Source organism: Macaca mulatta, chromosome 10, assembly GCF_049350105.2.
Source record: "Macaca mulatta isolate MMU2019108-1 chromosome 10, T2T-MMU8v2.0, whole genome shotgun sequence".
Lineage (NCBI taxonomy): Eukaryota > Metazoa > Chordata > Mammalia > Primates > Cercopithecidae > Macaca > Macaca mulatta.
Genome location: NC_133415.1, coordinates 24922632 through 24939963, shown reverse-complemented (window position 1 = coordinate 24939963; position 17332 = coordinate 24922632). Strand labels below are relative to the sequence as shown.

General features: G+C 46.6%; 1 protein-coding gene across 5 annotated transcripts in view; it reads left to right on the top strand.

Annotated features, from left to right (window-relative positions):
• Positions 1 to 10003, top strand: part of CRYBA4 (crystallin beta A4) — a 39316-nt gene extending 29313 nt beyond the window's left edge. For 3 of the 5 annotated variants that reach the window (XM_028827383.2, XM_077948804.1, XM_077948803.1), the window contains 5 exons: positions 1924 to 1974; positions 2583 to 2701; positions 4805 to 4946; positions 7269 to 7411; positions 9674 to 10001. In XM_028827383.2, coding sequence (XP_028683216.1) covers positions 1924 to 1974; positions 2583 to 2701; positions 4805 to 4946; positions 7269 to 7411; positions 9674 to 9821 — 603 coding nt within the window. In that variant the 3' untranslated portion in view covers positions 9822 to 10001. 5 annotated transcript variants of the gene reach the window in all.
• The last annotated feature ends 7329 nt before the right edge of the window (positions 10004 to 17332 follow it).

The window sequence follows — 17332 nt, the reverse complement described above, 5'->3', positions numbered from 1 at the left end:
ATGAGCAGGACTCAGATATCCTCCAGGTTACCCAGATGGTAAAAGCAGCAGGGCTGGATTTCATCTCAGATGATCTGGTTTCCAGTCATGCTCTTTTCCTATGCTGTAAGAGGCCCCTCATAGGCCAATTCAGAGGGCAGGGTTTAGGGACAAGAGGCACACAGCAAATTGTACAAGTCCTGGATATTTGGCAAGTGTGCTACAGTTTGCAAAGCATGTTTGCAACTAACAGCTCCTTTATGCTGCCCACAGAGCCATCTGGATTCATCTTCGGGCTTTGTGGACTTGGCAGGCCCTGGCCTAGACCTCTTCTCCTGCCTCACTTCCCTTCAGGTCCCCTGAGCTCCAGGCCAATTGGGCTACCAGCTCTTTCTTTTTTTTTTTTTTTTTTTTTTTTTTTTTTTTGAGACGGAGTCTCGCTTTGTCGCCCAGGCTGGAGTGCAGTGGCCGCATCTCAGCTCACTGCAAGCTCCGCCTCCCGGGTTTACGCCATTCTCCTGCCTCAGCCTCCCGAGTAGCTGGGACTACAGGCACCCACCACCTTGCCCGGCTAGTTTTTTGTATTTTTTAGTAGAGACGGGGTTTCACCATATTAGCCAGGATGGTCTCGATCTCCTGACCTCGTGATCCGCCCGTCTCGGCCTCCCAAAGTGCTGGGATTACAGGCTTGAGCCACCGCGCCCGGCCGTACCAGCTCTTTCTTGTACACGTGCCCCAAGTTCCCACCTCTGAACTTTTCTTAGAATGCCTCTGCTTCTGTCTAACTCTGTACATATCTTCTTCATCCTTCAGAGTCTAGTTCAAATGCCTCCTCCAACAGGCAGCCTATCCTGATTGCTTCAACTGGAAGAGAAAGGGGAATGAGAGGAGGAAAGGAATAGACATTTCCTGAATGTTTACTCTGTGCCAGGTGTGTTATGTAACCTCACAACAACTCTGTGATATAGTTTGTTTCTGCTGCATTTTATAGGCAGAAATTGAGGGGAAATGACTTGCTCAAGCTCACATAGCTAGGAAGGATGCTTCTGGACTCCTCGTCTAGTGTTCATTCTCCTGGTCTAGTCAGGAACCTTGCGGGGCTAATGAGGGCCAATATTCCACCTCTCTGCTTCTTGGTGGCTGATCCCTGGGGGTGGTGATCTGGTCCATTCCCTCCCTGCTAAAGCCAGAGCTGCTGACAGCTTGCCATTGGCTCTTCAGCCAGGGCTGGCTTTTGTTTCTGTGGCCCAGTTGCTGAGTCAGGGCTTTGTCTCCCAGGGGCCCCTCTTCCCTCCCTGCCTATAAGAGCCTGACCTCGGCTGGTCTCAGATCTGACATGTTCCCTGGGCCTATCTCGGTAAGTCCCAGGTTTGGAGGAGGGATGGGATCAGAGTTCTGAGTGAGCATCCTGGGAGGTGAGGAGCCCAGGTCCCCAGTCCTAGGGATGTCACTGTGTCATCCTGAATGCCATCCTCACCTAACCAATGATGAGCCCCAACCATCAAGACCAGCACCTGCTTCCCTCATTTAAAAACAAAATTATTCCTGTAGCCCTGTTGCCTAAATTTCCACCATTAGAGCTACTTCTTTGAGCTAGGCGTTGTCTTTGGAAGGACTGTCATTTTAGCACTTGCTGGGGTGATGTACCTACCCACCAACAGCCACAGAAATTTTCCCATAACAAGCAGATAAGAGAATACAGAGTGGGGCTTAGAGTCAATGAGACCCAGCAAGGGTGAGTTTTGAGATGGGGATAGGATGGAAGATGGCACTGGTGACAGATGGAAAGGACAGGAGAGGGACAGGCCAAAGCCATGCATTGCCCCTAGCCCAGTCACTCCTAGACTCCCCATGTGGATCCTGACCAGGTCTAAGCCAGCCATCTACATAAAGAGGACAGCAGAGGGACAGGGTGGACTATTATGATGTTCTTCTCTTCTGTAGGAAGGGGCCACGATGACCCTGCAATGCACCAAGTCAGCGGGACACTGGAAGGTAGGAAGAGGCATGGGGAGGGCGTGTCCAGGAGGTGTGGGGAGGGTTCAAGTCCCCACGAATCCTAGGAGGAGGGTATTATAAATGCCTATTTCACAGAGGTGCAATCAAGACTCAGAGTCGAGAAGGGACTTGTATGTCACATACAGGGAGGTCGAATGTGAACTTGGGTCTTCTGGTTCCCAAAGTTGACCTGTTACACTCTTTGGCAGAGATTGCAGTCTTTGGGCATGATTTCTTTGACCATCTGTGTGTGTGTGTGTTTGTTTTATAAAGCTTTTGGATTTATCATCAGCCTTTAAAAGCCTAGAAGAACCACATAAAAGTCCAGATCTAGGGATCGTATTGAGAAATTGGAAGGTCTGGCTTGCATTCCCACTGGGCAACCATTGGTGGCACTGGGAAGAGGCCACCCATCTACCTGGCACCTGTGCTCTCTAGTGTCTCACAGTCCTCACTGTCCTTGCCTGCCTGGCTCCTGGAGGCATCTGAGTTTGCAATCCCTGCTTTACCTGCCAGATCCTGGGGTGAGCCCTCAACCCTTCACCCTCCATGGGACTCTGATGCGGATCTCCACCTTCTTTTTTTTTTTTTTTTTCCTGGCACAGATGGTGGTGTGGGATGAGGACGGCTTCCAGGGCCGGCGGCACGAATTCACGGCCGAGTGCCCCAGTGTGCTGGAGCTTGGCTTCGAGACTGTGCGATCTTTGAAAGTGCTGAGTGGAGCGTGAGTCTAGGGGGATACTGAGTTGGGGTAGAGGGTGGACAGGAAGGGACCTAGAGATGAGTGCTAGGACTTTTAGCTATTCTAGGTCCTCTTTTCCTAGTGTGCCCTCTTGAAGCGCTGAGGAGTGTGCAGGACTGCCATGTAAGGTTATGCAGGTTGTGCACGGCCCAACAGTGGGAGGGTATCATTTACCCAGACCCTGCCCACTGGATGAGGCAGCTCTGCGGGAGAAGATCCTTAGAATCCAGGGTTGGATCTAAAAATGTCCCTCCTAGCCATAAATTGAAAGCCAACATCACTCACCAAAAGTAGAAGGTAACTATAAAAATGAATATAATGTTTTAATGCTATTAATTTTTAGCTAAACAGTCTTGTTGCCAAGCATGTGGCCCGATCATTTTTTGTAAAAAAACAAAACAAAACAAAACAAAACAAAAAAACCCAAAAAACCAAAATTAAAAAACAAAAAAGAGAGTGAGAGAGAGAGAGAGAGATTGTGAGATGTAGAGAGGTGTTAAGGACACAATAATAACACACCAAGACTTTCTAGACCAGTGCCATTCAGTGGACCTGTCTGCAATGATGGAGATGTTCTACATCTGCACCATCCATTTCAGGGCCACTGGCCAGATGTGACCATTAAGGATTTTGAAAGGTAGCCAGCATGACTAGAAAACGGAATGTTTTATTTAATCTTAATTTATTTAAGTTTAAATTTAATTAACTACATGTGGCCAGTAGCTACCATATTAGATAGAAGGTTGTAGAAGGTTGGAAAGCAAGTAGAAAGGAGATATGGCCAGCAGCTACCATATTGGATAGCAGGCTCTAGAAGGTTGGAAAGTAGTTAGAAAGATGTGGCCAGTAGCTACCATATTGGATAGAAGGTTCTAGAAGGCTGGAAAGTAAATAGAAAGGAGATGTGACCAGTAGCTGCCATATTGGAAAAAATTTCTGGAAGGTTGGAAAGTAGACAGAAAGGAGATGTGGCCAGTAGCAACCATATTGGATAGAAGGTTCTAGAAGGTTGGAAAGTAGCTAGGAGATGTGGCCAGTAGTTACCATATTGGATAGAAGGTTCTAGAAGGTTGGAAAGTAGATAGGAGATTTGGAGTCACTTAATCCTATGCCTGTGAGTGCCACCTGAGGTCATCTTGGGTGATTTTTACACATCTCATGCTTTAGTAAATACTCTTTTAGCTTCTGATTTGTGCAGGTGGGGAATGGGGGTCAGATAGGAACAGAGACTTTCTAGGGGTATGTCCAGCAGGCTGACAGACTCAGCCAGTAAGCAGATAATGAGTTCGGATAGATTCAGACAGTTTATTACTTACACAGACAGCAAAGGCAAGGTGCGCATGGTGTCAGCTTCCTGTGTCCCTTGTCCTACGGGATGACACCAAAACAAAGGGGGCCGAATGACAGGCAGCAGGAATGGTGGGAACCCTGTGTCTGAAGAACTGCTTCCATGCTTCAACGATAGCTTGCTATTGTCACCTGTGGGGCGGTGAGGTGGAAAGCCCCACGTCTGAGTGGCCAGACAGGCAGATGAGGAACTGCCTCGTGGAAGCCTCTCACAAGAGAGGGAGGAATATAAGAGATGGCCTTGCAGTAGCTCCTCACAAAACGGCCCGTCTCCTACACCCTGGCAGGATCACAGGGAATTCCACCAAGGTGAGGTCAGTCTGTGATCAGCTTTGACTCTGCGGCCTCTGTGGAAACCAACAGAGGAGCAATGTTGTCAGGGCACCTGTGTGAAGCAGTTTCCCTACCTATGGGACACACAGCAAGTCAGGTCTAGAGCCGGGTCCCTCAACTTCGGCACTACTGATGTTTCTGGCTGGATCATCCTTTGCAGTGGAGGCTGGCCTGTGTATTATGGGATGTTTAGCAGCATCCCTGGCCTCTACCTGATAGATGGCCTTCCAAGCCCCTCTCCTAATCGTGACAACCAAAAATGTCTCCAGGCATTGTCAAGTGTTTCCTGGGGGCACAATCACCCCTGAATGGTTGTGATTGTGACCATTCTATACCCATCTGCTGGTCTAGAATGCAGGGTGAAGGGGACGCTTACCTCCTGCACACTCTACCCTCTGTCTGCAGGTGGGTGGGCTTCGAGCATGCTGGATTCCAAGGGCAGCAGTACGTTCTGGAACGGGGCGAATACCCGAGCTGGGATGCCTGGGGTGGCAACACGGCCTACCCCTCTGAGAGGCTCACCTCCTTCCGGCCTGTGGCCTGTGCTGTGAGTTCTACCACTTCTGCGTCCCGGGGAGGCCCGAGCCCCTCACGTGGGCACTTGGGAATCAAATGTCCCAGAGCTGAAATTCTCATGTCACCACTTCAAGCTGTGTGACAAGGGCTGTTAGTCTCTTTCCTCTCTTGGCCTCAGTTTCTTCATCTTGAAATGGGGCAATAGTACCAATGTTGTTGGGAAGAAGAACATATAGCATCTGGCCAGAGCCCACCTTAAACTCTCTGCTCACAGCAGCCCTGGTTTTGACAGGAGCCCCTGCCAGCTTTGTGCCTTTTTTTTTTTTTTTTTTTTTTTTTTTTTTTGTGATTCAGGGACCCTGAGAGAAGTTGGGTACCAGGGATGGTAGGGCCCAGTGAGGATGAAGGGTTTCATTTCTTGCTCCTAATTCGATATCAATGCTCCTAATTTTACATTTTATTGCTGTTTTTGGAGTGTGGGTGGAGGTGAGCATTATTATTGCCATCTCACCGATGAAAAAATTGAGGCTCAGAAAGATATATTTTAGGCCGGGCACAATGGCTCACACCTACAATCCCAGCACTTTGGGAGGCCCAGGCGGGTGGATCACTTGAGGCCAGGAGTTCAAGATCAGCCTGGCCAACATGGTGAAACCCCGTCTCTACTAAAAATACAAAAAAATTAGCTGGGCGTGGTGGTACATGCCCGTAGTCCCAGCTACTCAGGAGGCTGAGGCAAGAGAATGACTTGAACCCAGGAGATGGAGGTTGCAGTGAGCTGAGATCGCACCACTGCACTCCAGCCTGGGCACCAGAGTGAGACTCTGTCTCAAAAAAAAAAAAAAAAAAAAGTGTATTTTATTTTTCAACTCTTATTAATTTAAAATGACATAAGGCACCATATTTACCATCCAAAATTCTGAAGGAAAATCCTGGTATGGTCAGGATTGATTATCCCTTATCTGAAATGCTTGGGACCAGAAGTGTTTTGGATTGTGAATATTTTCCCCAGATTTTGTAATATTTATAATACCTACGGTTGAGCAGCCTGAATCCAAAAACCCAAAATCTGAAATACTCCAGTGAGCATTCTTTGAGTGTCATGTCGTCACTCAAAAAGTTTTAGATTTTAGAGCATTTTGGATTTCGGATGTTTAGGTTAGGAATGTTCAACCTATACATTTATGTCTCTATGTATATACACATCCAGATAAACATCTACATCTATATCTATATAATCTATATATCTTATCTATATTGCACACATAATTTTGCCACAAAAATGGAATCATAATGAGTCTAAGGCTTGGGAACTAGCTTTTCTCACTGAGCAAATATATCACAATCATCAGTCTAGGTGATTAAATCTCACTTCCATCATTTTTCATAGCTCCCTAGTATTCCGTTTTGTGCATAAGTCCATTTGTTCATTTACTCTGCAACCAGTCTAGATATTGTGCTAATATGGGGACCCGTGGTGGGCTGCAACAGATACAATCCCTCATTCTCAGCAGTTTCCAACTTCTGAATTCATTTAGTTCTCAAAAGAACCCTGAAAAATGGGTATGGTTAGTTTCATTTTATAGATACAAGAACAGAGGCTCAGAAATCCTGTCTAACCTCAATCAGTTGGTAAGTGGCAGCTGCTTCCTGATAGGAAGGATTTGAGATGGTATCTCTACCCTTCCTTTCTCTCTCTCTCTCTCTCTCTCTCTCTGTCTGTCTTTCTTTTTGATGGAGTTTTCGCTTTTGTTGTCCAGGCTGGAGTGCAATATCACAATCTTGGCTCACTGCAACTTCTGCCTCCCAGGTTCAAGCGATTCTCCTGCCTCAGTCTCCCAAGTAGCTGAGATTACAGGCATGCGCCACCACGCTTGACTAATTTTCTGTATTTAGTAGAGACAGGGTTTCACCATATTTGTCTGGCTGGTCTTGAACTCCTGACCTCAGGTGATCCGCCCACCTCGGCCTCCCAAAATGCTGGAAATATAGGCGTGAGCCACCGTGCCCGGCCTCTACACCCTTTTTCTTAACCACAGTGTAATACCTCAGCTTACCACTGGATCCCCAATTTCGGACGTAAAGGTTGATTTCTTTTTGTTTGTTTGTTTTTGAAAAAACTGTTAATGATGAACATTCTTGCAGCCTATTTATTCCATGATTATTTTCTTTGTGGAAATTTCTGGAAGGGCAAATGGTAAGGTTTCTGGTACCTGTTGCCTTATTGCCCTTCCAAAAGGTTTGCAAGGAAGGTTGATTTGGGAGACAAGGGCAGGGAGTGTGGAGGCCAGGAGAGGCTCCTGGGTTTCCAACTGGGAGCCTGGTGGTCTGACTGTGTTTCCTGTTCCTGTAGAACCACCGTGACTCGAGGCTGACAATCTTCGAGCAAGAGAACTTCCTGGGCAAGAAAGGAGAGCTGAGCGATGACTATCCTTCCCTCCAGGCCATGGGGTGGGAAGGGAATGAAGTAGGGTCCTTCCACGTCCACTCTGGGGCGTAAGTGTATCCAAGTCTCTGCCTGGCAGGGGAGGGAATATTGGGAAGGATAGGGGTACCTCCTGTGAAAACTGTGTGCTGGGGACTTTTGTGCCCTGATGCCCACATTCCAGAGGAGAACACTGAGGCACAGAGAGGTATCGGGCAGAATTTGAGGGATTGAAATGCAGATCAAACTGGGTTTAAGCCCAAAAGATATTTATCGGCCCCTGTAATTAGCTTCAAGCGCAACTGGATCCAGGTGCTACAGCAGGTATCTGTCTCCCCTCCACAACCCCCCACCTGTTGCCCTGCCTGCCTGTGTGTGGCTATATTCTTAGACGAGAATGTAAAGAGCTTCATCTTTACATCCGGCCATAGGGAAAGACAGTGTCCGGTCTCAGTGACTCTATTAAAGTTTCCAAGAAAGGTGCTCATTGGTCCAGCTGGGTCTTGTGCTAACTCTGAACCAATCACCATGTGCACAGGAATGGGGTGTTCTGATTGGCTAGGTTTGGTCACGTGGTCATTGCTAGATTCAGCCTCATTTTCTCAACTTGGCTGAGAGCAGAGCCAACAGGGTCTATGGCCAGGAGAAGGGAGAATGAATGCCCCCGCCATAAAGAAACAGGTGTGGCTCAAGCAACCTGCTCAAAGTCCATCAGCAGGTAGGTAACAATCCAGCTTCAAACTCAGCATTGACTGGTCCTTTCCTTTCCACCCAGGAGGTGGCAGGTGAAGGCTAAGGTGTGAGATTCTTATTTAGGGAGGACATCAGAGCCACTTTCTTTTTTTTGTTTGTTTTTTTGTTTTTTGTTTTTTGTTTTTTGAGACGGAGTCTCGCTCTGTCGCCCAGGCTGGAGTGCAGTGGCGCGATCTCGGCTCACTGCAAGCTCCGCCTCCTGGGTTTACGCCATTCTCCTGCCTCAGCCTCCTGAGTAGCTGGGACTACAGGCGCCCGCCACCGCGCCCGGCTAATTCTTTGTATTTTTAGTAGAGACGGGGTTTCGCCGTGGTCTCGATCTCCTGACCTTGTGATCCGCCCGCCTCGGCCTCCCCAAGTGCTGGGATTACAGGCGTGAGCCACCGCGCCCGGCCAGAGCCACTTTCTGAGGTGCCCCTTGGCTCCTGGTAGGCAGGGGGCAAAGATGGGAGGTAGGGTTTTTCATCTTCCCCCCCCCCTTTTTTTTTTTTGCTTTGGTTTTCTCAGGAACCACCAAAGAATCATGTTATTTTAGAGTAAGAGGGACCCCTTGTGATTCTTGAGTTCACTTCCTCTTTTACAGAAAGGGAAATGGAGGCTTGGAAAACCAGACACCAATCCTTGTCCTGAACAGAGTAGAAAGCAATGAATTGGGCCAGACGCAGTGGCTCACGCCTGTAATCCCAGCACTTTGGGAAGCTGAGGTGGGCGGATCACCTGAGGTCAGGAGTTCGAGACCAGCCTGGCCAACATGGTGAAAGCCCGTCTCTACTAAAAATACAAAAAATTAGCCCGGTGGCTATGCCTGTAGTCCCAGTCACTAGGATGAGGCAGAATTACTTGAACCCAGGAGGCAAAGGTTGCAGTGAGCCGAGGTCGCCCCACTGCACTCCAGTGTGGGTAACAGAGTGAGACTCTGCCTGAAAGAAAGAAAGAAAGAAAGAAAGAAAGAAAGAAAGAAAGAAAGAAAGAAAGAAAGAAAGAAAGAAAGAAGAAATCAATGCACTGAAGTGATAGCTTTTTTCTTGGAAGTGCCTCTGGATAAGGAAGGAGGGGGAACGGAGAAAGAACAAGACTTCCCATTCTTTCACTTGTTCTTTTATTCAGCAAATATTTAGGGACCCCCTTCTTCTGTGCTAGACTTTTATAAATTTAGGCAGGTGGAGATAACGATGAACAAAGCATACACGTTCCTACACTCATGAGTTTACCTGCTGGCAGGGGAGGCTGATATTTTACAAATAATTTGAAAACCGTCGAATTACATGAGTGCTACAAAGGTATAATAAGGGACTGTGGCCTGATTTGGGGAACGAGTCAGATTGCCCTCATAATTAAGCTGAGCCATGAAGGACAAATACAACTTGTCTAGGAAAAGACGGGCTGGCATGGTGCTTCTGGCAAAGGGAATGGCACGATCAAAGGCCCTGTGGTAGGGGAGAGAGCATGGCACATTGTGAGCACTGAAGAAAGGCCAGGATGGCTAGAATTGTGTGCGTGTGCATAGATCCCTTTGCCCCTGTGTCGATCATCATGCTGGTGTCTCTGTAGAGTAACCGTCTGCCTTTTCTCTTTTTCAGTTGGGTTTGCTCCCAGTTTCCGGGCTACCGTGGATTTCAGTATGTGCTGGAAAGCGATCACCATTCCGGTGACTACAAGCATTTCCGGGAGTGGGGCTCTCACGCCCAGACCTTCCAGGTGCAGAGCATCCGCAGGATCCAGCAGTGAGCAGGGGCGCGGCACGGAGGAGCGCATGCGTGCTTGTCTGCAATGGAGGCGCTCTGGAGGCTGTGGCCTGCTCTCTCCTTCTGCCTCCCCCTGTAACCCGTGTGAACCCAGCACCCATGTGAACCTGTCCATGCACAGTCAGCACAAAAAACTCAAACGAATAAAAAATAGAAAGTCCGGTATTAGCTGTGCTTTTCAATTTTATTAATCTTTTCGAAGAGCCGGTTTTTTTAGCCTTGTTTTCTCTATCATTATTCCACTGAGTTTTACTCTTTGGTTTCAGTATTTCCTTTCTTTTATTTATTTCAGGCCTACTTTGTTCTTAGTTTTTCTAGCTTTTTTTTAAGGCAGACTTTTGGGTCATTAATTTTAGGCCTCTCTTTCCCCGACCCAGTACAGTCATTTAGCTATAAATTTCCCTCCAAGTATGGCTTTAGCTGCTTCCCATAAATATTAATTTGATGTGTTTTCATTATTGTTCAGTTTGATATTTTCTAGTTTCACTTGTGATTTTTTTTTTCTTTTGACCTATAGGTTATTTAAAGGGATGTTATTTAAATTCCAAATACTTTAGGATTTTCTAGGTGTTTTATTGTTATTGGTGTGCTTTTAAAGACCAGTGTGGTTGGAGAACATACTCCGTAAGATTTAAGTCTTCTGAAATGAATTAAGACTTATTTTATGGCCCAGCACATGGTCTTTTTATTTTTATTTTATTTTTTGTTTTTGTTTTTTTTTTTAATGAGACAAGGTTTCACTCTGTCACTTAGGCTGGAGTGCAGTGGTGCAATCTTGTCTCACCGCAGCCTCGACCTCCCAGGTTCAAGCAATTCTGCTGCCTCAGCCCCACAAGCAGCTGAGATTACAGGTGCGTGCCACCACGCCCTGTAATTTTTGTACTTTTGGTAGAGACAGGGTTTGCCATGTTGCCCAAGCTTGTCTCGAACTCCTGAGCTCAGGACATCTGCCTGCCTCAGCCTCCCAAAGTGCTAGGATTACAGGCCTGAGCCACTGCTCCTGGCCACATGGTCTATCTTTGATGGGCTTGGTAGTACACTTGAAAACTATTTCTATTCTGCAGTTGTTGGGTGCAATGTTCCGTACATGTCAGATCAAATTTGTTAACAGTGTTGATTCAATTATTCTATATCCTTGCTGATTTTTTTTTTTTTTTTTTGAGACAGGATCTCATTCTGTCGCCCAGGCAGGAGTATAATGACACAATCATAGTTCACCGCAGCTGTTTTTAAAAAATCAATTTTAGTGAATTACATAGAAAGAGCTATTGGTTATTTGGATTTATCTGTTTCTTCCCTTAGTTTTGTCTATTTTTGATTTCTGTTTTTTTTTTTTTTTTCCTTCAGGAATTGTGATGCTCTGTTGTTAGGTGTACATACATTTATGATTGTTATGTCTTCTTGATAAATTGTTCCTAGCTTGTGGTTTTCAAAGCCACTCATGGAGAGAGTCAGTCCTCTCCGTTAGCAAAACTTCTCATACCTTTTTTGTCTCTTCCCAATTCTCTCTCACACACACAGTACCCTGGAGTCTCTCATGTAACACCCTCCATGCTCCAAAGAAAGCCTATAAAACAAAGAAACCCCTGTTCCACGTGCAGACTGAGTGGTAGGATTGGTCTCTTCTCTATCTCTCTTTTCTCCTCCCCTCCTTACTTTCTCCTGGCTCTGCATTTTATAGATTGTCTAAACTTCTCTCATGAGCCCTCTAGCTCTTGTTCCAGGCTCTCTTGGCCCATCTTCCTCTGCCCACAAATGTCCCTGATCAGTCTGATAGGGACAGGAAAGGGTGGGGACCTGAACAGTCTGCTGGAAAAGATAACATTATTTGGCTCAGGAAGGGGAGGGGAATGTTTAGGAACATTTGTGCCTCAGTAAATTTTAACTCCTTGTTGTATCATCCCATTTATTCAACAGATCATTTGCCTGGGATGTACAATGGTAAACATGACACATAAAGTTTTTTTCTCTCACTCAGTTTAATGGGGAATGAATGCAGACAAGTGCAGACCTGTTTGCAAATATTCTGTGACGGGGGTTGTGGGTTGGAAGCATGGGGTTACGGGGCAGATCCTTCTTGTGCCTATCTCTACTCAGACTGCCCCTGAACATCTGACTACTTGCTTGACACCTCGATGTGAATGTCTAATACACATCTCAAACAAAACCAGACCAAACATAACTGAAGTTGCACTTTTCAAGTTGTTCGGGCTAAACATCTGGAATGATCCATAACCCTTCTCTTTCTCTCATCCCTCCACATTCTAATCCATTGGCAATTCCAATTCCTACTAGCTCTACTTTTTTTTTTTTTTTAAACATGGAGTCTTGCTTTGTCCCCAGGCTGGAGTGCAGTGGTGCGATCTCGGCTCACCGCAACCTCTGCCTCCCGGGTTCAAGTTATTCTCCTGCCTCAGCCTCCCAAGCAGCTGGGATTACAGGTGTGTGCACCACACCCAGCTAATTTTTGTGGGGTTTTTTTGTAGAGACACGGTTTCACCATGTTGGCCAGGCTGGTCTCGAACTCCTGACCTCAGGTGATCTGCCTGCGTCGGCCTCCCAAAGTGCTGGGATTACAGACGTGAGCCACAGCGCCTAGCCACTAGCTCTACTCTTAATACGTACTAGAATCCAACCCACTCATCACCATGCCCACTGCTGCCATCCTGGTCCCAGCCACCCTCTTCTCTCTCCTTCTCACGGTCCCTCTGCTTTCGTCTTTGCCCATGAGTGATCTGCTCTCTGCCCAGCACCCAGAGAGGTCTTGCTAGAAATGTAAGGCAGATCTTGTCACACTCCTGCTTCAAGTCCTCCCGTGCTCCCCATCCCATGCCAAGAAAACAACAACAAAAAACCCCAATATTATTCCCAGTCCTATGAAGCTTGTTACCATCTGCATCTCCCCGCTCTCCCCACAACCTATTTTGATCTCATGTCCCTGTATTGATTATTCTTTAAAGATGCCAGGTGGCTCACATCTGTAATCCCAACATTTTGGGAGGCCAAGGTGGTAGGATCCTTTGAGCCCAGGAGTTCAAGACCAGCCTGGGCAACAGAGTAACATCCCATCTCTACATAAAAAATTTAAAAAATTAGATAGGTGTGGTGGCGTGCACCCGTGGCCCGAGCTACTTGGGAGGCTGAGGTGGGAGGATCACTTAAGCCTGAGGGGTTGAGGCTCTAGTAAGCCATGATGGTGCCACTGCATTCCAGCCTGGGCAATGAGAGACACTGTATCAAAAAAAAAAAAACCACCCCGAAAGAACAACAGCAACAACAAAAAGCCAGGTGCAGTGGCTCATGCTTATAATCCCAGCACTTTGGGAAGCTGAAGTGGGAGAATCACTTGAGCCCAGGAGTTTGAGACTAACCTGGGCAAAATAGCAAGACCCTGTCTCTGTATTTAAAAAAACAAAGAAGAAGAAGAAGACAGCAAGTGTATGAGTCTGCACCAGTTGCTATAACACAATACCACAGCCTGGGTGACTTAAACCACAGAAATGTTTCTCATAGTTCTTGAGGCTGGAGACCAAGATCGAGGTGTTGGCAAGACTGGTTTCTCCTGAGGACTCTCTCCTTGGCTCTTAGATGACCCCTTTCTCCCTGCATCTTCTTTTATTTTTATTTTTATTATTTTTGAGATAGAGTCTCACTCTGTTGCCCAGGCTGGAGTGCAGTGGTGAGATCATGGCTTATTACAGTCTCCACCTCCCAGATTCAAGAGATTCTCCTGCTTCAACCTCCCGAGTAGCTGGAATTACAGGCATGTGCCACCACGCCTGGCTAATTTTTGTATATTTAGTAGAGACAGGGTTTTGCCAGGTTGGCCAGGTTGATCTCGAACTCCTGACCTCAGGTGATCTGCCTGCCTCAGTCCCCCAAAGTGCTGGGATTACAGGTGTGAGCCACCATACCCAGCCTCTTCCTGTATCTGCATGTGGTCTTGTTGCTATGCACATGCATCCCAGCTGCCTCTTCCTCTTTTTATAAGGACACCAGTCCTGTCGGATTAGGGCCCCACCCTAATGGTCTCATTTAAACTTCATCACCTCTTTCAACACCTTACCTTCAAATACAGTCACATTCCAAGGTACTAGGGGTTGGGACTTCAACACATGAATTTTAGGGGGACATAGTTCGGTCAAACACTCTCCCATCTGAGCTATTTCAGCTGCTAGATGGGCACACAGTCCAGCCCATAACCCAGGCTCATTCCCATCTGAGGTTTTCAGCTTGTGCTGTTCCCTGTTCCTAGAACACTCTTCCCTCCGCTATTCCCACAAACACTCTCCTGCAGAGTTACATTCATAGACCGTCAGACCTTCTAGATTTGGATCTAGAACAAGGACCCTTCTAGATCACCAAGTCTAGCGTTTCCCAACCTTTTGTCTTTCCTTGTCATCCCCCTAGAGAGTCTTTTTAGACGTTATTTTCCTAATCACCTCCTCCCATGAAGTTTTGTTTTTAGAGACGGGGTCTCATCATGTTGCCCAGGCTGGTCTTGAACTCCTGGGCTCAAGTGATCTTCCCACCCTGGTTTCCCAAAGTGCTGGGATTACAGGTGTGAGCCACCACACCTGACCCCACCCCATGAAGTTTTAGTATCACAAATATAAAGTATGTAATATATGTCTGTACAAACTCTGTGTGTATAATATATACAACATATATATATACACACACAACATATATATATATCTGTGTTTTATACATAAAGAGTAAGATGGTTTTTTTGCTTCCCAAGATGAATTTTCACCTCTTGGGGGTCCTACTGAAGTACTGGGGGTTGGGGCTTCAACAACATTCTTAACAATATTGAGAATGCATAATTTTATCTCATCTCGTGTGTGTGTGTGTGTGTGTGTGTGTGTGTGTGTGTGAGAGAGAGAGAGAGAGAGAGAGAGACAGAGAGAGAGACAGATTGAAACAGGGTCTCGCTCTGTCGCCCAGGCTGGAGTGCAGTGGCACAATCTTGGCTCACTGCAACCTCTGCCTCCCAGGCTCCAGCAATCCTCCCACCTCAGCCTCCCAAGCAGTTGGGACTAAACTACAGGCACATGCCACCACACCCAGGTTTTTTTGTTTTTTGTAGAGACCGGGGTTTGCCATGTTGTCCAGGCTGGTCTCGCACACCTGAGCTCAAGCAATCCGCCTGCTTCACCCTCCCAAAGTATTGGGATTACAGGGATGAGCCACCATACCCGGCCTTCATCCCTTTTTAACATATAGGGAAATGGAAACCCAGTGTGAGGACTTGATCAAGGCCATACAGGAAGTTAAATGTAAAGCCAGGATTCAGACACAGCCTTGTTCATTCGTTCAGTCATTCATTAAACATGTATCAAACGTCTGCTGTGTACCAAACACTGTTACAGGTTCCAGGATCTAATAGGGAACAAAGATAAAATCCCTTGCCTTGGGGAATTTATATAATCACCTGGGGGTACAGATATTTCCCCTATACCTCCATGGCTACTCAGTCAGGATTTTTCAGACTGTTACACAGATGTTGTAACATTGTTCTTTGGGAAAAAAAAATCATGTGCATTAGTTTTGGGTATTGTTGGTGTCCACACTGCAGGACTTCTCAGCACCTACAATAGTTTAACATGTATTGTGAATCTCTGGAAAGGAGAATAGAATATTCAGAGTTTTCCAATTTATTTGACCATGGAAGAATTATGACCTTTTTATTTCTCTTTTGTGGAGCACCTTGCATTATGAGTGGTCTGTGGAACATAAGGTAGGAAATGCTAGAGTTAGCTGCGATAGCCACTCACAGCCTAGTATGAATTAGTTTCCTAACGGGCTTTAGGAAATGGACTTTGGAAGTTGTAAGTGTTGCTGTAGGGGTCGGGGTACTGTCCAAGAAGTGGTCCCATAGTCAGTCCTAGGGAAAGGGGATTAGGCAGACATAGGGCTGAGGACAATTTAGAGAGGCCTGTGGAGTCAATCTCTGTGGACTCTGAGGCCTAGAATGAGGGCTGGGGTTGGCCACCATCTTCCAGCTAGAAGTGTCCTCACTCTGAGCCCCTGAGGCCCTAGCAGGCACTGGATGTAGAGGGCTCTACTGTGCCTACCACCGAGATGCCACTGTTTGACTTTGACAGGAAGGCTGAGTTGGTACCAGCCTCCAGGAAGAGGCCATCATGGGTTTGAGTTTGCCTCCTGGGCTTACCAGCATGCAACCTCAGTTTCCTCATCTTTTAATGGAGAAATTCTCATCTCTTTGCTTGCAAAAACTTAAATGATGTATTATATACATGTCTGTGCCCAGGGTACACACAAAAACCTTGGTAAGCTCTCAGTAAAGGTTGATGGAAATTGTTAGTATCATTCTTAATATTGTTATTAGTATCATTGTACCTTTCTCGGTCCCTTTGCTTTGACATCTTCCCTCATCTCCACCCAAAACCTTTTACCCAAGCATACCTTTCTCAGAATAGTGATGATAATAGTAATATCGATGATACATATTGTGTTTATCCCTTTCACATGTGATATAACTTAAATCTCACAGTAACTTATTGATGCAATTGTTGTCTCTTTAAAGCAGAGACATGAGGCTTAGAGGCTCTGAGAGTTCAAGCAACTTGCCTGCGACCACCCAGCCTGCAGGACCATTGAGCCCACTGCAGGTTGTGCAAGGTTTTCAGGGGTGGATGAAAGATATAATGGGCACAAATAAAAGGTATAAACAATAAGCTGCTGGGTTCATGTGCTCCCTTAAAAGAGTTAAGTAAGGGGCCGGGTATGTTGGCTCATGCCTGTAATCCCAGCACTTTGGGAGGCCGAGTCAGGCGGAACACGAGGTCAGGAGTTTGAGACCAGCCTGGCCAACATGGTGAAACCCCGTCTCTACTAAAAATACAAAAATTAGCCAGGCGTGGAGGTGTGTGCCTGTAATCCCAGCTCCTCAGGAGGCTGAGGCAGGAGAATCGCTTGAACCGGGCAGCCAGAGGTTGCAGTGAGCCGAGATCGCACCACTGCACTCCAGCCTGGGTGACAGAGCAAGACTCTGTCTCAGGAGAAAAAAATTTGATAAATAAATAAGGAGCCCTTCACACTGTAGTATGAACGACTATGGAGCTTCTCATAGGAAAGCCTTAGGTCCCTGGGGCAAAGCAGGCAATACTTGCTGAAGGAAGGAAGGAAGGAAGGAAGGAAGGAAGGAAGGAAGGAAGGAAGGAAGGAAGGAAATTGAAATTTGGTGGTAATCCTTTTAGGAGCCACCTCAGTCAGAGCCAGGACTAAGGCTGGCAACCATAAAAAATGGGAGCCCAAATGTGAGCTGATGCTAGAGCAATAGACAATAAAGAGACAATTTGTCAGGGGCGATCTTGAGAGGGGAGATAACAGAGCATGAAATTATTTTTCATGTCTTGCCAGGGGACCAATTTTCCCAGGTTATAAAAGAAAGAGAGCTTAAATTATTGATGCTATTTGGTCAGAAGTGAGCGGTAGGCATGTAGCACCCATCACCCAGAACACTAT